Below are 26,642 nucleotides of genomic sequence, written 5' to 3' on the forward strand. Positions count from 1 at the left end.
ATCAACACTGATCGCAAATGAAATACGCTACGGACAGATGCAAATATACGTCAAAAGTGGATGATGCTCAAATTAAAAAATAAACATTGAGACGTGAGAATTTTCATCTCTCATTCAAGAACAAAATGATTCAAATACAGTAGATTCTGCTTATACCATTTTTCAAAAAAAAAAGTCATGAAAAACATTGTAAGCAGAAAAACACTTTAAACGGGAAATCTTGATGAGTATTAGCAAACAGTTTCCACTGTTTGCTAAAAAAATCTTGCCCATCTGTTAGCAAATACAGTCGACGCAGCTTATTAGAATCACACGTAATATTACTTGGGTATTGTTATCACTTTTGCACCAAAGTTTTTTTTCCGCATTCTGAAGCTAAGGGTTGACCAAATGTAATTTTTTCCTGTAAGTTATCATTATCAGGCTGCAAGACTATGTAGGCGGCTAGAAAGGTGTTATCATTTTCGCCTCCCTTGTAGACAAACGTTTCTGTACATATAGTGGAGACAAATGCATGACAGAAAAAAACAAACAAAAAAACCGTTTTTTTCTCTTCAGTTCTTGATCAGTTTTTTTCAGTTGACCAGATTCAAATTTTCCTGAGAGAATTTTTCAAGAGATCTATGAAATGTATTGTGTGCATTCAAAAAAATATCATGATGTGTGATACACATTAGACTAGGGGTTCTTAACCCATTGGTCGTGATCCAAATTTTGATCACAGGAGCTTCCGAGATGGGCCCTATACATCCATTCTCAGTCAGGAATTCTTCAGCTATGGGGTCACAACCCAAACCTGATTCACAGGGGCTTCTTAGACAAATCGTACAAATTCACTTAGTTATAAATGCAGTCCCGTTATAAATGCACTTATTGTGTCACTGGTTTTACTAATTTCAAAACAGTCCCATAGGTCGCGAAGCTTATCTTGTTGTTCATTTTGAGTCATGGCCAAAAAAAGGTTAAGATACCCCTGCATTAGATAATTCCATTCTAATATGGCTGAATAACAAAAATGCCAAATTTTAGCTCATTGGTGGGGGGGGGGGGGGGGGTTCAATTTTTTCAGAATAGAATTTTAAAAAATGGTTAGATTGAAACATTTTTCATATGTGAAAGAAAAACAGCTGTCCTGTTTTTTCAATATCTATTTATCATATGTCTCGTTCAACCAAACAGAGATGTATGGTCACGATACTTGCGAACTGGACTTCTTTTGGTTATAGTTGTCATTTGGTTATTGTTATCAGAAACCTTGAGTCCCGATGTGATCACATTAAGCAGCATGGACTGTACTTGTAAAACCCTGAGGATGGAGCACATTTTGGAAACTACTGAAGAAAGACCTCATATTCATTTTTACATTCAAGAGGTGGAAAACTCCCTGCAGAATAATTACTGAGGACAATTTTTCATATGATATGCATCATTTTGCTTTTATTTTCATGTCCGAAAATCTCGTTCAGAGGTTAACATTAATGTTAATCCAATGGGATGCATTCTGTTCCACGAGAATGTGGTCACTGTTCAGAGGTTACCATTGAGAGATATTTCACTGTACCATGAGTTACTGGCCCGCGAGCAGCTACGAGATTGCATATTTGGACCACAGACTGGTGAGGTTATGCACCCGTGTCTTCAATTAAATGAAATCTAGCCCCACGATCTGAATGATTCATTCATTCAAGCCCCATGATCTGCATGAAATATGGGAAAAAAATCGGACAAGTTGGAACATTTTAACTGCAGAGTTTCGAATGATCTATCCTCATCGACTATGAATTTTGATCAATATGTCATCCAACAGTTGCAGACAAAATCTCTGGTTTTACCATAACCTTTCAACCATCACAAAACAACCTGGAAGAATCATGGAATATGCAACATTGTAACCCTTTTAGATCATGTACGCACAAACATGCAGGTTGCTTTTTTCCGCAGTAGATGTTTTTTTTCAACCTTAAGAGAGTTCAACCTTGACTTCAACAGGGTTACCAGATTCTAAAACTCAGAAATGAAGATGCATGCATGCACATCCTTGGCAATGCTGCATTCATATGTTAACAACAGATGGAGCCACTATACAAACAAAAACAACAGTTGTTTGTTAATCACTGCAGGGTCGCTTTTAAATATGGATAAAGTATTGTTTTTTCAAGGAAAGAGCTTTTATTTTAATTGAGAAAATTATTTTTATTAAGGAATCTTGTATTGGAATGAGTGTTGTTTCACCAATTTTTTTCATTTCTAAACAGAAGAAATAAGAGCTAAGCCAAGGTTGGTCTTAACGCATGGATCACCTTGACACGACCCAGGAGACTCGAGTACAAAGAGGGACTCCATGATAATAAGATTTGGTGATATGATTTGTAAATTGTTAGGTTGGTATTTCCAGCCAGGTTAAAGGGGCCCTAGAATATTACTTTGCTCAAGGGGGTTCGTGATGGTCTTGGGACAGCCAAGAGAAACCTCCTCCCAATGCACAACATTAGCTGTTGTTAAGTGAAAAATGTCATTCTCAAAATATGATATATCATATTCTTCTTCTAGAGCTGTTTCCAGATTTCCAGACTGATTTCTCTGCACAGAGCTATATGTTATAACCCTTGATGCCATGGCTAAAATAGCACCTATCTTGCTTGGAGGAAAGTTTGGTTCTCATTTTCTGCAAATTTAGTTGCAGATCAGTCAAAACATGTAAATACGAGTTAAAAATCAAACAAATACAAATTGGCGAACACGTTTGTTTTTTCAAAAAAAATCCTGGGACAATGGAAATGAGGACAAAAAGGAAGAAATTTCAAAAATGTGTGATGATACTGAAAATGACATTAAAAAATGAATAGAGAGAGAGACATCTGGTAACCTTATTCAACAAGGTATAAAGAAAAAAATCTACAGCGCGGAAAAAAACAATCCTGATGTTTATGCAACCTGGGTCTGAAAAAGGGTTATCAAAATTGAATTTCATTAAATGAGCTCTTTCGTTGAATTTTTCATAATAATTTCCTTCATTAAATCTGTAATAGCACAAGCATTTCACTATAAATGGGAAAAAAATAAATCATCAATTAGTTTATGAGCTTGTGTGCCGTAGAAAGAAAGAGAGATAGCTTTTTTTTCCACAGGATAGTTTGGAGTTCACTGGTGAACATAGCTACACACATGATCATAAGTAGTTTATCTTGCATGAAGATAAGGACTGTCACATTAGATGAAAATCATAAATCAGGGAATCTAGAAGGGTCCTCTTGGTAATCAGATGGAATTTCAAAATAAGTGTCAGGAATATTAGAGCGGAACTGAAAATCTTGGAATGTGATACGTGCAGTCACTGTAGGAAGTATAGGGATATCTGAAATGAACAACAAGAAAGAAAAAACATCAAAATTACACTTGTTCAACTTTTCTTCTAAATCTCGGCAAAATACAATTCATACCAGATTCTAGACTTCAATCATCAAATTTTGCATCAAAAAGTAACTGTCTTTAACATGCAAATTCGCTGGCTAGTATTTCTACAGATGTTCCAGAAGTAACGTTCTATCCCGAGTGTGTATTAACTCTCCTTAAATAGTATTGTCACTTTAATCTCTGTTGGCAAATTAAAATTTATTATTTGGCAAAATAGCTTTTTTGCGCTCACAAAATGAAATATTTTGTCTACATTTCAAGCAATGACAATTGGAAATAAAAATCCTGGTTGTTTTAGCTGCGAAAACATCATAACAAGTCATCTGCTCGCTATGACTTTTTAAAAAAAAAAAATAGAAACAAACTCGCATTCACCCTTTAAAATCAAAAAACCATCTTCAGTCGACTACTACTCTTCCAATGGCAGATGTGCATGAGGGGAAGATGGGGACAACTCTTCACCATGCAACAGCTTGCTCCAACACTAGACAGTTCCACTTTCCCCTGGCCGGCTGAAACCATTCATACACAATGGCTGAGGCATAACATATGAGTACTGCACATTATTTGAAAACCTTCTAATTGGAAATATACAGTCGCAACCCCCCCCCCCCCATATTCACAGGGGTTACGTTCTGGGGGTAGTCGCAAATATGGGAAATCAGCGAATAACTGAAATCATAGCTTATTTTTTATATATCTCGTTTATTAAACATCATGAGAAGAGCAGGATGATGTAGAGGGTAGAAGGGAATGTAAAAAAGGATGCAGCGAGAGATTGTTGGCAATGTTTTCTGAAAGAACATTGTGATTTCTGTTTGCTGTTTCTTCTCTTCTTCATATCCTCAAGTATGTTGGAGTATGTTGACAAAGCTTCCTCTACCAATTTTTCTATACGTGAAGAACGTAACATGGAGGGATCTATGTCATGAAAATAATTTATTGCTGATTTGAACTTGCAAAGCCCTTCCACTACGTTACTCATGGTGAACTTGTTTTCCACTTCTTTATCTTGATCTTCTTCATCTGGCACCGCTTCAGTTTCAGGAGCAGTCATTAGTTCTTCCACGGTCAATACCTCTGAATTGCTTTTCATTAGCTGTTCAACTTCTTCTACATCCATATTAATGAACCCTTCTCCACCCACCTGTTTTGCTAACGTGACAATGTCTTGTATGATCTCTTGGTTAGTTGGCTCTGTAGAATTGGTTGTGTCCTGGAGCACACATTGTCTCCCCAGCGCGACCCAACCCGCAAGGGTAAAAGGCTTATATCCCTGGAGGGACAGAGCCTGGGCCGTGACTGGTTTGTTGGAGCACACATTGTGGCCAAAAGTTAATTCAAACCCAGTAGACTATTTCCCTCATAAGAGCTGCCACGGCTCTAGTGATGACAGTAATGACATTATCAAGTCATCCAAAAGTCAGTCATTCTACACATGCACAACTCAACTTTTGTAAACTTAACACATGAATAATATTTTGTGTGTGTTGGCAAAAATATTTTTTCAATAAAGGGAAAAACCGTGAATACGGAAACCGCAAATATGGATACTGCGAATACAGGGAGCCGACTGTACCTATGGATCGAGTAAAATGTCATAACCCCACTTTGCTATGCACTCTGATAAATCAAATATATCAATTTTTCATAGAACACATAGATTCCAAATGGTGAAAGGGAGGGAAGCAATAGGGCGATGTCTCATCCCTTTAAAGTGAAGAAATTGTATTATTTGCATAGACAAGAAGGCAGTGGTGGACACCCCCCCCCCCCTGTTTATGATACTCACCCTCAATGATCCCCCCCCCTCTGTTGAAAGAGCCTGAACGTTAAAAAGGTTAATGAAATAAGTCCTATATCTGCTTATATATAAGTTGAGAGAAAGTAAAAAGATCACACAAAATTAATTAACAACACAAATAACTTCCAAGCTATTTTCTAATGATGCTCGAGCCTATGGCAGTGAATCTAGATTTAGAGTCATGCAATGAAAATTACCTCATAACTAAAAAAAATTTAAGGAGACATACTGACCGATTTTAACAGGAAATCCAACAGGTAATTTCATTTGTACGAAATCTCTCAACTTGTTAAAATGCTTGAATGGTGCGATGACTTCTAAAACATTCAAGAGACTGTGAAAAAAAATGAAATTATGTAAAATTAATAATCATTTTAGGAGAAATGTCTCTTTTTGTGAAAAAAGAACATGTAAATAGAGTTTAGCAAGTTTATTACTTGGAGAATTATCTTGTAGGGAACATTTTAAATCAATTGTGATGTGATTGTAGCGGCTGCTTACAAAGGACAGTTTACAGGGATCAGCACGGATCATGGCCTCAAAACTAGTGAAAATAGTGACCAAAATGTTTAAAAAAGTGATCAAATAGTGACCAAAATAATTTTACACAGAGACCAAATGGACATTGAATTTTGATTATTACCAAATTGAATGAATTGAAATTGAATTTAGTTTTTACTAAACTTTGTATTTCAATGGAACTCATCGAAATTACTTTTTTTACATAATAGTGTGAAATAAATCAAACTCAAACGCATTCTGCTAACCAAAAAAGTTTTGAATAACTTATCAAATTTATCAACAACTATGTGTGAGAGAGTAACATTGCATCCTTTTTAAGTAACAGTAGCAATGCCTTTCCCCCCATGTTCCACAACCCATCTTAAAATCAATTTAAGCAGGAAAACTTCAAAAACGGGAAAAAGTTTTCACATTCAAAGGGGGAAAAAAAATGAAATAACACAAAATTTGATGAGCGAATTTGTCCCATCTACATTCTAGTGGATTTTTCATTGATGTTATGCTATGAATGACAGGATACAAAATGTACTCAAACTTTTTTTAACTAGTACAAATTTTATTTACATACCTAGGTATGTATAATACGTTCCAACAAATTTTAAGAAATTTACTATACTGATTTTTAAAAAAACTATAAAATTAAATTTTTAACAATATTATTTTAAATTACTAAATTGAATAAATTATTTTAATGATTAAATTGAATAAATTATTTTAATGATTAAATTGAATAAATTATTTTAATGATTAAATTAACTAAATTATTTTAATTGTTATACGTTGAGGGGAGGGCAATTCACCCTCCCCCTAGCGTCAATGGCAGAGCCTACTGATGTATATCAATTGTCATCTGCTACACCCCTAAGACCTTCAAGTCTATCTCTACCTATGGCTGGACTAGGAAGGGTGGGGCACCAAAATAATATTGCCCTTGGATGAGGGAGAAAATAAACCAGTTTTGAAATTGTTCGGTTTTTGAGAGAAAAATTTGTAAATATATTTTTTTCTTTTTTTTACACACAACATACACCCCTGCAAAAAAAACATTTACTCCTTTACCCAGAAACAGTATAATTTTGGTCCCTCCCCCCGTAATTTTTAACAGAAAAAGACTCCGCGGCTTTCCCCGGTAAATTTCCCACCAACCTTGTAAGGCACCAATCATCGCCGTTTTGCGGCGATCAATTCAAGATGGCTGACAAAGGGCACATAAAATTACAAAAAATATATATAATTTATAATATGAATCAACCTAATATGCGGCAATATGCAAAAATCGATAGAAATATATTGGGAAATACGGAAAATTAGGATAAAATGAACACAAAAATTGAATAAACGACATAAGGGGTTTATCAATGCGGTTGATACAGCAGAGTTTATGGATGCTGCTGTCCGGGCTACCTATTTTAACGTGGAAAAACACGTTAGCTCCGACTCCTCCCGTAATTTCCAACGAACAAAAACAGCGAATTCGCCCCCCCCCCCACCCGGGGCACCCGATTTACCATGGCCATAATGCGATATTTTTTTTCTGGAAAAATGCTGTTCGAGGCATTGCCCTCCCCCCCCCCCCCAGGTTTTGGGTCTGATCACGGTATGTAGAAACCCGGGCTGCAGGTACGAACAAAAATTTACTATCGCCCAGGGCCGGTATCCATTTTTTTTAACGGAAAAAGAGTAACCTCGGCACCCTTCCTCATTCAACACCCGTGGAACCAGACCCCGCTCTCTCCTATTGCGGTCATAACAGCGACTCGAGACAAAAACGTTTTAATAACTTCTGAGGTCTAAAAATGGGACTTTTTTACACAACACCGATATTAAGTCAACAATCAGTATCGGGAAGATGCTCTAAATTAAATTACGGCCAGAAGCGAATAAAGGTCAGTTGTTGATGTCCCCGGGCATAAAAAAAAATTATTAGGCCCCTTAAATTAGGAAAAAAAGTGTCAAGTAGGGGCCAAAGGCGCGCTCGGTGTGCCCACCGTTAAATCCGTCTCTATTTACGGCTCGCATGCACGTTAACAGAGTTTTTATCAGCCTGATGACCAATTTTCATCTGATTTGGAAACCCTTGTGTTAAACTAAACGTTGAATTGCAGGATTTTGTGATCTTTTCATAAACAGTTCTCCTTTCTAACATACCTGGGGCTACGGTTTCTTGCTGAGATTTAAATCCAGTTAGAAAAATAGTACGAATTTTATTTCTAGATAGATCGCGATTTTCAGTCGGATGATTTTTTTTATTGTAAGTAAATTCAAAATACTTGCAAACTTCTTTAACCTTGGCCACCTACAAGAGTATTCTCCAAAGAGTATTAATAATACGCTTAATACGTATTAATAGTACGCATCTTTAATACGCGCGCTTTGGTATTCTCCTGCTGCGTATGAGTTTCTGCACAGGCTCTCTTAAATCGTCATTTCAAATATTTAAAAAAATTAACAAAAGTAACGATAGAACAAACAACAAATGTAACTTGCTCGATGCTCCAAGAAAGGAATTCTGCCCTTAGGACAAACTTTTTAAAACAAATAAAATAAAGGATCAATTTTAAAATAAGATGAAAATGAAAGAACGAGTGAGCATGCGTGGGGGAATAAGAAAGAATGGTAGTAGGGGGGGGGGAATTCTTTGTTGTAAGTAGGCCTTTTACGCTATTTTTTTCCGACTGGCTTTTCCATAAAATGACTCTTTAACCAAGGAGCTTTCTTTCCAAGCGCCTTGAAATCAAGTTATGCTGACGTCACACGATATGCTCCCGGGAAGATAAGATGCCTTCATGTATAGGGGTTCTACGGGAAGGGAGCTAACGATCGTATGAATGAAGGGAGGGAGAAAATTAGCGACCTTGAACTGGTAAAGTTCCTCCTTGAAGAAAAGAAAAACACTGACAGCAAAAAAGCGTGCGAGACCGAGGTTTTTTGCTAAAAAAAGTGGAAAAAGTGACCTGGGCCTGAAAATACGTAATAAAAGTGAATAGTTTCTAAAAAAGTGACTTTTAGTGAAAAAAGTGACCCATGCCGAGCCCTGCGGTTTATAACCTATTTCTCTGACTCCGTACTGTGACTTTAGTGTGCAGCGCTACCTGTCGGCAACATCTGCAACTAATTTCGAAATGTTTGTATCAAATTTTTACGGCTTTCAAAATAAACATACCACTTGTTTTATTCTTTTATCAATCACCGCTTTTAAGTTATTTAATTTTAAAATCAGGGAGTCCTTGTGGGATACCCTGTATCAAGATTTAACATGTAAATTTTTTTAAACATTTTCTAGGGTCACGATTTCTACTAAAAACTTTTACGGTGGAAACTGCTTTTGGCCATTTTTACCACAACACATAGGGAAGGGAAAAGATTCTGCTGTTGATCCTTTCACTCCAGTACATGGAGTGAGTCTGCATGGGATGTTGAGCAAGAATTTAACTAGCCACTTTTTACAATTGTGATTGCACAGTTTCTTATCTTCATTTTCCAGAAGAAGAGTTACTATTCCTGCACATTGTCAATAAACTTAATGGGGTGATAAACCTTTTGTCGAACCATTTGATTGACAGTCATTCCCATCAAAGCTAATTTTCTCCATATCATGAGAGTGGAAATCCAGAGTCTCGTTATAAGTGGATCTGATTATGCAAAATCTGAACAATAAAATTCAAAATGAAAATTCGTCAAGAAAATAAAAAATAGTTTAAAATTTAATTTTAACTTTTGGATTCTCCACACCAAATACTACAAGGAGACAGAAATTAGTAGTAGGGGGACATTCAAATATTATGTCAGCAGATTTTTAACAATTTTGCTTCTAGACAATCAAAATTTATTTTTTGATGCAAAAAAAAAATGTTTTAAAATAAATTAAAATTTCTGAAGAAAATACTTTTATATGCGATTATAATGAATTTCTGTTAATATCAATGTAATTTGAATGCTAAGAACTCATAATTTGTTTTTAAGAAATTCATGGCGACCCACCCTCTAAGCCATATATGCTAAATCCATCGCCCGTTAACCAAATGTAGCCTTCGGGGTTACCTGATGTTGTCCACCACCTCAAACCTAACTATGTAAAAATTAAGTAAGCAGCACATTTACAGATCACTTAAGTGACCCGTGGCACAATTCCAGAGCATTTAAGTGGCCTGTTGCACATTTTCAGATCACTCAAGTATTTGATCATTTTTGTCACACCACTGTAATTTTCTGCACACGAGGGCTAATTAGACCGGACATACAATTTATTGCCGATTCTGAATGGTAGGCTTGTTTTTTATACTCATCCAGAGGTTGGTACGCTAACCCCTTGATGGGGGACTCCCTGTGGTAGCGATTTTTTCTGCAGTCATATCACCATTTTTGTTGTACCCCTATGTCAGGAAAGTTTTCTGACAAGGATGAACCGGGTATCGAACTCGCAACACCTCTAAACATCCTTTGGTACTCTAGGTGAGTATCTTATCGACCTGGGCTACCATGCCCATCACTCAAGTAGGTCCTGTGACACATTCACAGATCACTTAAGTAACCCACAATACAGTTCCAAAACACTAAAGTGGTCTGTGGCACATTTAGAGAGAGATCCCTTGAGAGACATGTGGCCCAGTTTTTGAGCACTTAAGCGACCTCCCCCCAATGCAGTTCAACATCACTCAAGTTACCTGCTGCGCATTCCCAGATTACTAAAACACTCTGAGACACAGTTCCAGAGCACCTAAGTGGCCTGGACACATTTCCAGATCACTTGAAGGATACCCGGAACATTTAGAGATCACTAAAGTGGCTCCATAAAATGTTAGTTCAGGTGCCCACAAACTAGGGGAAGGTTTTTCTTGTTTTTGGTACACCGAGTAAGATTGCTTTAAGAACATTTTATATTTTTATAAAGGGTGGTTAATGATGTAAGCATCATTCAAATGCCCCCCCCCCCTACTGTAATACTTAAATGACCCCTAGACCGAAGGAATCAGACACTAAAAGTATTTATTATGAAGCCATTTAAAAAAAAAGCTAAAATAGGTGTAAGGCCGGGATTACACTATAAAATTTTTGCAAAAGTGCTTTTATAAAACTTGAAAAATACAACCAATAAGCTGATCGGTCACATTTGCTCGAATGTAATCGATAAGCTTATTGGTTATATTTTTTAGGTTTTATAAACACTAAAAAATAATAAAAACACTAATAAAAACACTTTTACGAAACTTTTATAGTGTAATCCCGGCCTAATAAAAGTGTACTTACGATTCAACAGATAAAGGGAAATCTTCACTCTGAAAAGAAAAATGTAAGTGATCAGTTATTGAAATAAAATAACTGAAGGGCAATACAATGATTTTCAACCAGTGAGACACAATTTTTTTTAGAAAGGAATGAAGTAAATGAAAGAAGGGGGGGGGGGAGAGCAAGAATTTGTAAAAAAAAGACAAAATTTTTGAAAAAGATGAATTTATATCAAAATAAGAAAGAAAATAGACACATGGTTAACCTACCCTGATAGCACGATATTTATTATGCCCACAGTTGGCATAATACTCAATTCAATGTGGAAAAAACCTCTCTAACTCAACAAGTGATGACATAATCCTGCTTTCGCTGCAGTTTATATTGTGTTATTACAATTAATTTTCATAAATTGCTCGTATTGATCAGTTTGAAAATTTTTATGTCATTTCTCGTGTTTGTTGACTGATGTGTGTCGAAGATTCCTTTCCTCCCACTACTTTTGGGTATGATTACTTCCTGTTATTACTCTGTTTGGAACAAAACAATTCAACCTATGGACCCCCACGAAAGTCACAGATAGATGCAAATTATTTCTGAAATTTTTGAGTGAGAGATGGTCAGCAAAGTTAGATTGATAGTAAATACCATTATTTCAGTAGGTAAAATTAAAAAAAATTAAGACTGCACTGAAAAAAATAAAAAAATGATGAAAATTTACCTTGCAGAAACAATAAGGAAAAAGCAACCAAAACTAGTTCATTGATTAATACAGATTTATATTTGTATTATTGAGATTATATATATATATATATATATGGAGTTTTTTCATTACTAAAGTAAAAATCTTACATTTAATCTTTCTAAGGTGTGGTGCACACTGAAGCAATATGACCACGACATTGACACACATTAGTTAAAAACGTGAAATCAATACCGGTTTCATTTTTTTAACCAATCCGAGTCGATGTAGCAGCCGTATCACTTCAGTGGGCACTGTGCCTAAGAGAAATAGCGTCAATAGAAACCGGGAGAGGGTGCAGAGCAGTGTTTTATTATATTTTCAAATACATGGTGGGTTATTAATTGTATATTAAATAAGTGTTCTGTCCAACCTTTTTGTTAAAGTGTTTTGTTTCTGTGAAAATATTTTTGTGAAAATTATTCAATGATTTTGTGAAAAGTAAAACAATTTAGTTAATTTTGTACAAAAAGTGAAATTTTCAATTTATGGTTTCATTTATTTATATTTTGTGAAGGGTCCTTTTCTCAGATTCAGAATTAAAATAAAAAGCTCTAGAAAACGAACCCAATTTTGGCTTGACAGGCCCCTTATTTGAGCATTAGTTCTAAAATATTTCATACATGCAAATATTTTAAATGTAGCAAAAGAAAAACTTTTCCATAGACAAATATAAAAACCTCACTCAAAGATGGGTCTCACACTTACCATAGCCAATGTAGCCTTAAAAGCCTTTGTTGCGAGCTTACAGACTCTTGGTCTGCCCAGATGCATGTTTTTACCTTTTGTGTTAACATATTCGTCCCAAGATATGTTTGGTAACTTCGGTGGTTGCAGAGATGGCCGCCTCTGGATCTAAAAGAGAAAAATACAGTGAAATAAAAGTAGAATTCTTTTCAAGAAAACAAAAGAGATAGAATTTAGTTTATTCATTTATTAATTATTTCATCAAATAGAATAGAAATTTTTGAGTCAAAAATTCCGAACCTTATAGAACCTTATGTTTAAATGTTTTCATTTGTGGTTTACATTTTTAAACAGCTTTATAAGGTTAGGGAGAACTTTTCTTCTTCCATGAATGATTTACCTCTGCATTCTCTAGCAGCAAATTGCAACCTTTGGTGAAGCTTTCAAATATAGCTTTGTTCTTGTGTAAATCCTCATCTGTCAGATGTTCTCTTCTGAAATGTAAAAATAAATAAGTTTCACTACAAGCTGCTATAGAAAGGGGGGGGGGGGTACCAAATCGAGGTTAAGGAAAAAATAATTTTAATAATTTCAGAAAAAATTTTAAAAAATGTTATGTCAATTCAAAACTGTGAATGTATTAAAATACTCTAAAGAGAAAACAATTTTTATGCATTGCATCCTAGCCAGAAACACAAATAGACAACCAGACCTAAAAATATGTGTTATATCAGTGCATTAAGAAGTGGGATCCAATAAGCCCATGGCCCCAAAGCAGAATGTTTTGCATTGTTCTGCAACGAGCCCTCTGCTGAATGAAAATGTTCTGCAGTAAAAACTACCATAATAGTGTTTTCTACACTTTCCTTAAAATTCTTCTAGATTTTTCTGCAGTAGCACTAATTCTTCTGCGACGTACATCGCACATTTTGGCATGTTCTGCATGGGCTTGCATATTTTTAGAAATGCATAAGAAAAAAGCTTCTAGAAATTCATATAAGGCTCGCAGGGACTTTAATTTCTAGGGCAAAGTGAAAAGGCTTGTGTATTTCTAGGAACCTGTAAGAAGCTTGTGTATTTCTAGAAATGTGAAGAGGCTTGCATATTTTCAGAAATGCATAAAAAGCTTGAGCCCCAAAGCAGAATGTTTTGCATTGTTCTGCAAGAGCCCTCTGCTGAATGGAAATGTTCTGAGCAGTAAAAACCACCATAATAGTGTTTTCTACACTTTCACTTAAAATTCTTTCAGATTGTTCTGCAGTAGCACTGATTGTTCTGCGACATACGTCACACATTTCGGCATATTCTGCTTTGGGGGCCCAGGGTAAGAGCTTTTATAACTAAATGCACAAATCTGTGGATTTTCCAGGAAGGGATGTGGAATTGTTCTAATACAGCTCATACACTGGACAGGAGTGCTGAAAAAATATCTCACACAGGTAAAAATTTTGTCGCGAACTGCCCTTGTAGAAGTTTGCTTTTTGGTGTTTTAATAAACATTGAATTAAATAATAAAAGTCACATTATTCAATCAAAACTGATACACATACAAGGCCACAACAGGCAAAATACTCAATGAGGTGGATGAGGAAAAGGATGTCCATAACAAATATGTATGTCATATATTTCTAAAATGCAGCAACCCAATTTCAATACTAAACTTACCTTTTTCTTGATTCTAATGTGAGCCCATTGATAATATATACATCTGCTAAAAATGGACCAATCAGCTCCTGAGGAGGTAAAATTAAAAAAAAAAGTTTTCATTTTATCTTTTTTCATACACGTGCATGCACATACAATATTGCTAGTCACATTTTTCCCCCACACATCATTTATAACACTTCACATACTGTAATTCGTTTCTTAATGAGCAGAAAATTTTTCGTTAGAAAAAATAATTTGTACTATTAGCCATAAATACCTCCAACTATAATTTAAGTGGCCTAAATGTCATTTATTTTTATTGTCTTCATTTATACCAACACATTTTAGTTATATTTCTGTATCATATATTTGGTCGTAATACTTTGATTATTTCAAGAATAAGCCTGCAGCGCATTATGCGAATGAGAGAAGACTCATATCTGATGCTATACAAGACAAGACAGTGCTTCTCCGAGTGTGTGTCACGGCTCCCAGATACATCGCCAACCTTTGTCATCATTTTTGGTCATCACCATGGTTCATTTTCTTTAAACTGTCAGGTGGTCATAATAAAGTGTCCACTCAGTGTACACATGCAACACGTTCCAGCATGCACCAAATCATTAGATATTCCAGAGAGGAATTTTTTGAGGTGCTTGTACAGTTAAGCAGTTTTCAGTATAACAAATTATTTCAAGTGAAGCAGAAGTGTTCAAAAAAATTCAATCACAGCTGTTTCTCACATAAAAATTGAATTCGACATGATGCTGAGACAAAATATTCCATTTCTACTCACGGTTCTATCTTCTTTGAAGAGCCACCCACACTGAGCGCGGCTGAATGTTATTGACTTGGTGGATATCTGAGCAGCGACTATATCACTACTCATCAAAATATCTACTTCTTCTTCCAGTTCAGTTTCTGTCTCCTAAAAAAAGTATTAAAAAAATTTCTTAAGTTAAAACATATATATTAAATGCCGATATTTCTTGAAAGAAAACTCAAATGACAAATGACAGTCATCTGTATGAGTTAATTTACTTCTCAATGTTTCCCTAACGTTAGTGGTCAGCATCATTCTAGTTGCATGACTGAACTGAATACCAAATTAGAAGATTTGTTGCTAGCAACAAGTTGAAGACTTTTCAATGGCTAAGTGATTGATACTTATCACAGTGCTTATTTACAGTTATTTCTTTACATTCATTCATTATGGAAAATGGAAATGACAGCAAAATTGTTCGTTCTAATGTTGGTATAATAGCTATTAGTTTTAACATCACCTCGCCTATAATGTCACTTTTTAAAAAGGTCTCTGAAAGCATAATTATTTAAACAAATTTCTTGTTGTTGAGCCGCTCAATTTATGAAGTCATTTTTAATCAGTCCCCAGGTGTGAAGTTTGACTGTATTGTGAGTGTGAAATATTTTATTATTACATATCACACTATTTCTAGGCGACATAGATGGAATAAAAATAGTTCTATTTAAATCATAGACTATGGGCATAGAAAGTACACAGAAGTGTGGTATCTATATATGTACACCAATTCACACTATCACAAAGGCCCCATCAAGCAAACTGCCTAATGAGGTGGCTGAAAAAAATGTCCATAAAAAAAATTTCAAATATATTTAAAAATTCATTTCATTCATTTATTACTATACTGATATAATTATAGCCCGGATCATATGCAATTGCATATTTTAGCACTTTTTATATAGTTAATGAATAAAATCACCAAACTTTTAGAAAGTGCATATTTTTAGTATTTTTTTCTATTAATGGCATTTTACTGTGTGCTCAAGATTATGTTTAACTTTTTATTCTTCGAATTTCTTCAACAAAATATTTTCTTATTGTTCATTTTAGGCATATTTTTGCACTTCTAAATGCATGTGTTCATTTTTTGCAGATAATTATTAGTTTTATTGCATATTTTTCTTTTCTCTTAGATTAGGCTTCAGTGCTTTTAATATGGATGTTTTTAACTTTTGTGCATATTTTTCATTTTTAGGAAACCTTCAGCATTTTTTTTTATTTCATGTATATTTTTCAGTATACTAGGGCAGTATACATGCCCTATAGAGCATATTGGAGAACTTTTAAGCCATATTTTTTAATTTTATGCATATTTTCACAATTTTTATGAATTTTTTTAAAATTTTTTGACACTTTGAAATGCATATATGTATATATATATATATATTTGAAAACATTTCATTTTTTTCACATACTGCATATGAATTGGATGGATTTTTTAACATTTTTTGCACATATTTTTTTGATTTCACAGTACTATCCCCCGGCTTCTGAAAATACACTGAAAATGGTATATATATATATATATACATACATTGAGTAAATGTGCTTTGCCCCCCCCCCCCCGAAAAAGTTGAAATGACAGCCCTGGTTTCTTAGTGTATATAATCCGGGCTCTATTGATAATAATATTATTTGCTATGCATAATACTGTGACAATATAACTGCATTGAAGATTATTTTTTTACTGCTCTCATGATTTTTTCACATTTTCATCATTAAATAATTCATGATTTTCAGAATGAAAATTATGAAAAAGAATTATTTTTTTACTTCAAAAGGATTATTACTATATGTCCAATTCCATATTATTTTTGGAATTCATAACCAAGTTATATTTTTCTAAATCAATTTTTTTTTTCTTCATAAGAACAGAAAATGAATCTATTTTAAATTTAGTCAATTTTATTCAACAGGATGAAGAAAAAAAAATCCAATTCTCAAATGAATGTTAATTTTGTTTGAAACAATATAAATTAAAAGAAAAATTTACAAACAGAACATAGCAGAAAGATCCTTACCTCATATCTCATTCTTTGATACACTTTCAGCTTATTGTCCAAAACAACCAATGATTGTGATGGCTTAGCATCGCCAATGAACAAGAAACTGATATCGCCTCTTTCCCACTTCATATCACTGAAGTCAACTAATGTGGTGTCCAACCTAATTTCAGGGTAGAAATTTGAGTAAAATTTTCATGAAAACTACATGCATTTTTCAAAGCAAATTCTTATTTTATAGATGACCAATATGTGATTGAAAGATAACATTTGTGGGGGCTATGATATAAATTATAGAATGCTAAAATAGAAAATAAAGTGATATATGGTTATTATACTTATATAACCTTTGACATCCACGTTGAGCAAAAAATGGCCCAGTTGGCGGAGGTATGGTACACATTAAGAATCTCCAGCAAAAGACTGGGAAGGAAATGAAAGCTCTTGTCTGGAGTGGGAACAAGTTGAACAGGTCTATGCGCTCTGAAGTAATCAACATTTGGATGAGTCCACTAAATAGACCTCTTTACTGAATGTTAGACTTGACATGTTTTATTTCTTACATTATTTCATTTCCTTAGAAAAGCTTGTTTCAGTAACAACTTGTTTCAGTTCCATACACATCATGAGTTCATGTGATGGTTTTCACTCTCATTACCTCAGATAATGGATGCTAACTCATTCATAATTACGAGAAATCAAGCTCAAGTGATCATCTTATTGAAGATATTTGATCTCATTTCCACCTCTGTTACCATCATTAAATTTTAAAACCTCCCAAAACTTATGGGTTGTTTGGGTCGATACCACCAAACTAAAATGACTTTTGATATATTCATGAAAACCGAGCGAGTAAAAATTGAATTATTTCAAATAAAATTTTCACGAGAAAATAATGCATGATTTGTGTGAAATCATAGCACTTTGGAAAAAAAAAAAGATGAATCTGCACTAAACAATATTCACAAATAAACACTTTATTCTGTATAATTGAAACAAATGATAGGTTTACTAAAACATTCAAATTGAGATACTGATCATGCCATTGTGAAACAAAGTATGAATATTATTATCATTCCCTGCAAGCCAGAAGCATCAATGTGCAAATTTTCGTTTTTTTTTTTTTTATCAGCTGGTTGGATACCTTATTTTGCCAAGTTTTGCCTGTAAACATTCAAATGTCATTTCCCATGTTCTTTTCTTAACCAAGAACAGTGCACATTCATGCTTCTGGCATGAGGGAGACAAAATGTTGACCTATCAAACACAATATAAATAAAAAAATAAACATATGGTTAATATGTGCAATTTATTGGGAACATATGTATAAACAACAATAAAGATACAACACAGTGTGTGTGTGTGTGTGTGTGTGTGTGTGTGTGTGTGTGTGTGTGTGCGCGTGCGTGTGTGTGTACCGTATATTTACTTACCTAATGCTTGAACCCTTTTTATGAATCCTACATATGTCGGATGGCAATATTCTAGACACCAGAGGAACTGTAAAAGAGATGTTGCAAAATATTAAAACTGAGAAAAGAGGAAAAAACAAATATCTATGATCATCTTTATGCAATAATGAGATTTTCTCGAATAGCATGTTAATGAAAAAAAAAATCTAACAACAGTAAAAATTTATTTTACCCCAACTCTGAAAATCCCATTTCAGTTCCATGAAAAAGTCTCCTATCTGACTTAGAGCAAGTATCAAGTCTGGTCTTCGAAGTTCTATCGCTTCACGTGACTGTACTTTCATCTTGCGTAGTAATGACGAGACTAAAAAAATATCAGATATGTTAATTATCTGAAAAGAATAAACACTCACGCTCTCTAAAATTTTCTATTTCAACTCAAGATTTGTAAAACAGATTAAAAAATTGGTTCAAAAGCACAAATTACAATCATTGTCATACAAATATAAATGGAGATGTCTCCAGAATGCTAAGTACGTTATGAAGCTTTTGAAGAAAGAAATAATATGCAAGTTAATATAAAAGAGAGCCAGCAATAATGCCAGATGCTGCCCAGGTTATATTTTCTCTATACATTGGGAGCATTGAAGAAATGACAAACCATTGTAAAGGGATAAAAATGTCAGAAGCACATTTTTTGGAAACCACTGTAACCAGAGTGAATGTTCCAAATGTCATTGTCATCGTTATACCTACAAACCATCGATCCCGGTAAAGTTTTTGACCTCCATTTTGGTTAATTTGCCAAACTTTTAAAGTAACTTATCATTCTAGTGGGCCTTGTTTGGTCTGTACATGAAATCTAGCAGATATGGGTCTGAAATCATACATTTTTAATTCACACACACACAGACCGGCACACAAACTTACAGAAAATCAATTTTGAAAATTCTACTGCCAAAGCCAGAATAAGGCCAGTTTGTGAAATGGCTGGCCATTTTGCATATATAAGCTAATTTCCATATAAATCGATCAGCCAATTTGTGAAATGGCTTGGAGTAATCAACCAAAGTTGAAAGAAAAAAGGCATGATATTAAATTTATTTATTATAACACTTGATGTTAATCACTTGATGTAACAAGATAAACTTATATGTTGTTTTGAATTGCACAACAGGTTCTTATTTCTACACTTGCAGCCTTTTTCTTGCATTCTTATTAGTGCGATTGCATAGAGTGCAGTTATGACCATCCCTGTGATTGGGAAAACATGACGGTTCGTAGTAATTTTTCAGAAAATTCTACAAACCAGAAGCTATAAATGTGAAGCCTACTAGATCATCTTCCATCAGCACATCAAATTTTGGCCAGTGATCTCCAGCCACTTCGCGAAATGGCCAGCCAAAGTAAGAAAAACACTAGTCATTTCTAATAATCAGACTTTGGCCATAACATATGCATGTATATGAATCAACAACTTCATAAATGTGTACTACCAGCATTTTCTGTCTGGATAATCTGAGATTATCGATCCTCTTATAATTGAGAATCTCTATATAGCATAAGCATAATACTGAATCCAAATTTAACCGATCCAACACAACAGACACTTTTATTTAATAAATTGAGGAAAATGTTATATTCAGATCACAATAATTATCCACATTCAGGAATGATGGGATTCATGCATTGATACGGGGGGGGGGGGGATGTAGATCTTGAAATCAATGAGTGCAACAAAAAATTCTACGTTCATTTTAAGATAGGCAACTGCTAAATGTAATCACATAGAGAAATAAACATTTGAGTAAAAATTGTGAAAAAAAAAGAAATTCAACAAACTTGTTTGCCTGTCTCCATAACTGATAGCTTCTGCAAGAGGACTCCACCCCTGGCTGTTTTTGACTTTCACAGGTGCTCCATGAGCGAGTAGTAGTTGAACACATTCTGAAATTGTAAAATTTATTCAAAACCATCAACCGCAACTTTCATAAGTTTGAAAATTCAATGAGACATGTTAAAACTAAACTGCAGAACTAAAATACAAAGGGTAGTATTCACAGGTATGGTTTAAACTATAGTCACAACTTTTCGATAGGAGATCAACATGCATTGGTTAAATACCTGAATTTAACCAATCCGTGTCGAGATCTCCTGTCCAAAAATTACTACTATAGATTAAACCATGACGGTGAATACCACCCAAAGTAAAGTATAGCAGGGCTTAGAAATCGAAAAATAAATTAAGTGGCATCCAAATTTTCTAGAACACACACAGCAGGGTTTAATAGCAGGGAAAATCATAGAATGCGAAAGAAGTAGTAGCAGCCACTTTCGCAAAAATGCGTACAGGAGGTACAAAACAAGTAGACATCTATCCATCAATCATTACATTAGCATTGTAGCATTTTGCCTCTATGTTTCCGAAAATTTGTCCCTTTTTGTCATCTTTTTCAGGTTTCCATAATTATTTTTCTATTTTCTGGGAAAAAAATCTATTTTTGGCAACTTTGAAACATATATCTCTTCATTGATATGAGTGTTATTGTGGTCCCCCCCAAGTATTCACCAATAGCTGCCAAAATTCCCAGAATTCTTTCTGTTTCTGCTTCTTTTTATACTATAGTCACAATTATGGTTTAAACCATAGTTTCCCAACCTTTTTTGTCCCATCGCCCCCTTCTTCAGAAATTTTTTTCTCCCAGCGCCCCCCCCCCCCCAACGTAATCTCACCCATAGAATCCTATGCTATACCCGTAGCTTCTACCGCCCCCCTGGAACATGCCATCGCCCCCAGGGGGGCGTTACCGCCCACGTTGGGAATCACTGGTTTAAACTATAGTCACAATTTTTTATGAGAGATCGGCACGGATTGGCTAAATCAGGTTTTTAACCAATCTATGTTGATCTCTTATCCAAAAATTGTGAATACGGCCCTTAGCAGTTCTGTTTTAGAGTTGGGGAAAATTATTGGTGTCCGGTTTTATTAGCCGGAATAGTAGTGCCATCTATTATGAAAATTAGGATAAGTGACGCCACTAATGCGTGTGTGCGCAGGGGCGTCCTCCTTTCTCAGTTTTCGCGTATTGTATATACAAGAGGGGAATAATTTAAAGACCCTATTTTAAAATAGCCTACAGGCGAAACCAGTCATCAGAAAAGTGTGAAAGTTTGCGTGGAGGACTTCATGAAATGTAAGGAATTAATTTCAGTGGGAAAAAGGTTAGTTGCACATGTTACCACCAGAGGGCGTAAATTTATACGTGTAAATTTATGTGATGTCACGCAGTAGCTCATAAAATGTTTGCTGCTCGCAAAGACGATAAGAGTTTATGAGATTGTGACATATTTTCCCGCACACTTCGGTCAGTTGCGGAACATGCCATCTTGCGATTTCACATGGGATCTGGAAAGGATGGCCATTATTGGATTGCATAAAGGATTACATATACTGTATGTTACAAAAAAATCACTCATCTTCCTTTTCACAGACAGATGTCATTTTGCATTACAGATTGACGCATCTCTGCCGGTTTCACATTTTTTTGCAGTCGAAAAAATTTTTTCACAGCGCTTAAAATTGAAATACGAAATGATATACCGTCAAATGTTCCACATGTGTGGAACATGTTTTGTTGCGGTAAAAATTGTAAACCTTTGGCTAAATGTGTCGTTTCTTAATGAAATGCCCTCTGGTGTTGACATGTGCAACTAATTTTTTTTGTTTGCCCTGAAAAAAATCCCATCACTTCGTGAAAGTCCTGCACAAAATTTCACAATTTTCTGATGACTGTTTCGCCTGTAGGCTACTTTAAAAAAGGGTCTTTTAATTATGGGCACCCTGTATATTTCCCCATCAGCCAGATGTTAAAAAAAAACCTTTGTAGCCAGAGGTATACTTATAGTGTTGTGTGTACTGATACTTTCCATCAAGGCACCTTTTGTGGGCCTGATGAAACCCTTTCTGGGCTGCATGGGGGGGGGGGGGGGTGGCTAATAAAAAACTTGGCACCCATGACTGTTAAAGGATAAAAAAAATTATTTTCAACATGCAATGGAACTGTGATTCTTCTTACCTTTATGCCCTTTCATAACAGCAATGTGAAGAGGAGTATTACCTGCGGCGAGAGAGAAGAAACAGTGATTTGATTAAAACACCAGAGAGAAAAATAAAATTCCAGAATAAAGGGAGGGGAGAGCAATAACGAGAAAAAGTTTGGGAAACACTGATCTAGATTCTGACACTGTCAATTCTTAATACATACCATATATCTTCTTGTCGCCACGTTTTTGACAACACCAAAACAGCGATATGTCACCAACACCATACCATCATCTCTGGCACAGTTTTTAATGTTATTGGGTGTTTCTGTCATCCTGCCGATAACCAGGACTTCATAGTAAGGGCTGTTTCATCCCTTTGAAATTAACTTTTGGCTCAGTGCTTGTATTCTCGGATCAGGTGCATGACGTCACTACTCATATACTCTTTAAATACTAGTAATACTACTGAACCTCGGTTCATGCACCTCGTACACATTCCTCGATGTAATTTCTAATGGATTGGTATATGCCTGAATGTCTATGTATGTGTTGTGAACCTAACGTGAAGTTTGTTTAGTGCTGCCATTAATTCTCTGCCTATGGTTGAAGTGTAATGATTTAGTAATTGTTCGGTTGTAGGCTTTTTGTTCTCTGCGGCGAGACTTTCTAACGAGAAGACCGGCTCCCATTTGTGCCAACCACAGAAAAACAACTTCAATTGATCACCACTGTGGCGACGAAAGTGGTTATTTACATGTAATTTTTAACTAAAGAGTGACCTTGAAACACCAGGGTACCCAGTGGCAGCTAATCGATTCTGTCAAGATGTCAGCTTGTAAAAATTCTGGCTTGTCATGAGACAGCTCTTATTAGATGGCAGATCCAGAGGGATGAGGGTGATCGCTCCCCCTTCTGAAGAACCAAATAAAATGGGAGAACATTTTCTGCCCTGTAAAATATGGGATGATCCAATGCACCTACATAATAAGTCGCTTCTCTGACACATCAACCTGGATCATCTGCCCGGCTCACTTGTAGCTGACATTACCTGCCTCCACTCTTTGTGCTTAAGATGTCTGCCTTTGCTCCACTCGAATCTGAAGATGTCTGCTTCTGCTCCATTTGCAGCCAAAGATGCCTGCATTTACTCAGCCTTGGGTCCAGAGGAAGACGATAAGAATGATCACTCCTCCCATAAGCCAAATATTGTAGGGGAAAATTTTTATATCCCGTAAAACATGAGACAATTCAACTAAATTACATAATTTGTCCCTCCCGACACATCATGCTGGATCCACGCCTAATGGCAATGGTCAGTAACCCTCGTGAATAGCAACATATTGGATCCAGTGATAAAAAAAAAGTTGCCCAGCAGCGGTATACAGTATAATTTACCTCTGTTGTAGGCCTATACTGAAAAATGTGCAGGCACTGAGGGTCAATTAGTTTCATAGCCTATGGTCTTTTTAGACTCAGCACCATTATCTTGTATATATTATAATAACTCGTTTTCAGAACAGCTTTGGTATAAAGCACAAGTCAAGTTTGAGACGGTTTTTTTCTGACAATAAGTCACCGTGGCCGACATAATGACACTGGGTTGCCGTATCTGTTCTAGATCTTTTTTATCCAGGAGGCACTAGTTGCTGTCTCCTAAGAGCCTACTCTCAACTCTATTTTCTTCCAAATGACATCACAGCATAGCTTTTGCTTTTTGGCAGCCATTTGAATTATTTGAAAAAATTGTGCTTTTTTTTCCCTCCATTCCCACTTCCCTTCCATGTGTACGGTATACAGTATATGTATGCAGCGAGTATGTGAATTGGATATCATTCTATCAGGTTGTACCTTTAACATTTATTTTTTTGCATACCCTGATCAGTTTATTGTTTAAAAGAGAGTAGAGCTTTATTTTTTTTATACCGAGAATATTTATTTATACAGGGTGGGCAAAAAGTCTGTAGAAACTTTAAAAATGAATAAAAACCGAAAAAATAATCAAAACAAAAAACGGTTTTCAGGGTTAGCAACACTGGATCACAGGAATTTTTTCAAGTCAAGAAAAATTTTTTTAAAAAGCAGCTGATAGGTGGCACTGACATACATAAGTCAAAGAAAAGATACACAAATAATGAACAGAATGCCTCTAAATCGTTTATTACAGCAGTACGTATTCCTCATGATCACCACCAAAGGAATAGCACATTGCAGGCAAGTCACAAATCCAGTAACGGCAGAGTGCAGTAGGGTCCACATACACGGTTTACAACAGTGAACTGATTGTGGATAAGGAGCTTGGATTGTTTCCGGTTGTGTTCTTATAACCATCGCATTTATATATTTTCACAGAAGTCGCTTGCTCCAGTGCCATCTATTGGCTGTTTTTTGAGTTTTTTTTCTTCTTAAAAAATTCCTGTGACCTAGCGATGGTAACCCTGCAAACCGTTTTTGATTTCAGTTATTTTTACGGACATTTTGCAAATCCTGTACAACAGGAAGGACTGTTATTTGAGAGCTTATGTTGTTTTGATGTTTGTTTTCAGTTATTGTTATGTTTTCCATGGTGGTGATTTTTTTTTTGGCTTCCGATGACCTTGGCGACTTTTCATCGTGCCATCTGACGTGTTTGGAAAAAAAAACGTCACCAAAAATTACCAGGTTGGGCTTTATACTAAAGCTGTTCCCTCATTTCAAAGTGTTTAAAACTCTCAACATTTAGCTTCACATTTCAAGGTTAAAGCCAGTTACGAAAGAAAAGTGAGTAATTATTTATTGAGTTTAAAGGGACTCTGGGTAATAAACCTTTTGCGACCTTTGCTGCAGAATATAACCTCCAACTGATAACAATACCACATGTTTTACACATCATGTTAAGGTTGAACTAAACGTGTCAAATTTGAAAGATTTTACAAAAATCTCAACGGTTTTATACAAATAATAAAATTTACTACACAAAATAAATACACTTCCAAGACAAATATAAACACTTTTACAGGCATCACAAGTGAATAATGCATATCCGTTCATACCATGTAGATCTTTTTGAGCCACATCATGGGTCCTCAGGCACAGAGCAACACGCCTCAAGTCATTCTTGAAAACACTTTCATGGAGTTCATATTTGTTCCGATTATCGGACATCATTGATTTCTATATTTTACTCAATTTTTTTGATTAATTTTCCAAAGAGATTTTCTTCAAATAATGGATTACATAGGCTTATATACATGGGGGGGGAAAAGAGACAACTACATGGCTGTGGTAGGATTGTCATCAACACCAATTCCGATGCATTGATGATTATTATGACTACTTTTTTGAGACATTTAACTACTATAATTTAAAAAACAACTGCGCGTTACTTCATCGCATGCCTGTGATATTAGTGACTACAATACAAAAATTGTAAAGGGTGAAAATTAAAAAAACAACAAAATTTTGTTTTCAATGTAAAGGACTGGTTGCCTTGCAACAACCTACCGTCTACACGTCAACAAAAACTTCAAACGTCGTTGCATTTACCATACATCCTGCGAAAACATTAAAAAATCAATGACTAAAATGTGTTCGCTGCTGCGATTGACCATGTTTATTTGAAAACAATACGGGACATCGTGGATTGTAGCCAAAAACCTGCCATTGAAATCGCCAAAAGCGTAGAATGAAGGGTTACTGCAAACCGCAGTGGACTAAAATGCATTTCGCGGAAAAAAAAAAAGTTGAACGTGGAAAATATAGGGGGTGACTAAAAAAAAAATCGTCAAATTATCATTTATAATTATTAAAATTAACTGACACCTCGATTGTTATAAAGATGTGTTAAGTATCAAATTCAAATGTTTAGTTTAGTTTAGAACCGAGCACACCCAGGCTCTGTCGCTTTTGCGATATAAGCTCATTGATCATGAGATCGTGGGCGTGCCGGAGAAAACTCAAATCGGCGAGCCGGCCGGGAAAGCACACCCGGTTTGGACCAACATCCCGCAACCCTCCAAGTAGCACAACCACACCCAAACCCCCAACCCAGAGCACACCACCGCTCGAAAAAAAAACAAATTAAAATGTTTCATAAAGGGACCCAGCTCAATCTTCAACCACTGTGTGCTTTTAGCAGCATCGTTATACAATCAACGCTCGTTATAATGACCCCAATCATTCTGTCGAAAAATTATATTCCATGCGATGTTGTATTAGATAGTTGTTACCAGGGCCGCAACTAGGTACTTTACCACCAGGGGCAAGCCGGAATTTTGTCGCCCCTTGAATGTAGAAGAAACAGGGTGAATTCGGCACCCATTATGATCCAACGCCCAGAGTA

The 26,642-nt window shown here is 35.4% G+C and overlaps 1 protein-coding gene across 1 annotated transcript; it reads right to left on the reverse strand.

Moving 5' to 3' along the window:
• Positions 1–2,355: 2,355 nt before the first annotated feature.
• LOC149068844 (ankyrin repeat domain-containing protein 13C) lies at positions 2,356–25,588 on the reverse strand. The gene is made up of 13 exons (XM_089250414.1): positions 25,354–25,588; positions 22,357–22,398; positions 20,123–20,227; positions 18,513–18,644; positions 18,302–18,368; positions 16,887–17,031; positions 14,839–14,970; positions 14,061–14,128; positions 12,796–12,889; positions 12,417–12,563; positions 10,988–11,016; positions 5,452–5,552; positions 2,356–3,355 (listed from the first exon to the last, which is right to left on the reverse strand). Exons 1-13 carry the CDS (start codon positions 25,466–25,468, stop codon positions 3,222–3,224), a joined length of 1,311 nt encoding a protein of 436 aa, XP_089106540.1. The 5' UTR covers positions 25,469–25,588; the 3' UTR covers positions 2,356–3,221.
• Between the last annotated feature and the right edge of the window lie 1,054 nt (positions 25,589–26,642).

The sequence above is a fragment of the Pholcus phalangioides genome, unplaced genomic scaffold (genome assembly GCF_987345545.1).
Source record: "Pholcus phalangioides strain wild (caught in Gottingen) unplaced genomic scaffold, Ppha-v1.0 ptg000024l_1, whole genome shotgun sequence".
Taxonomy (NCBI): domain Eukaryota; kingdom Metazoa; phylum Arthropoda; class Arachnida; order Araneae; family Pholcidae; genus Pholcus; species Pholcus phalangioides.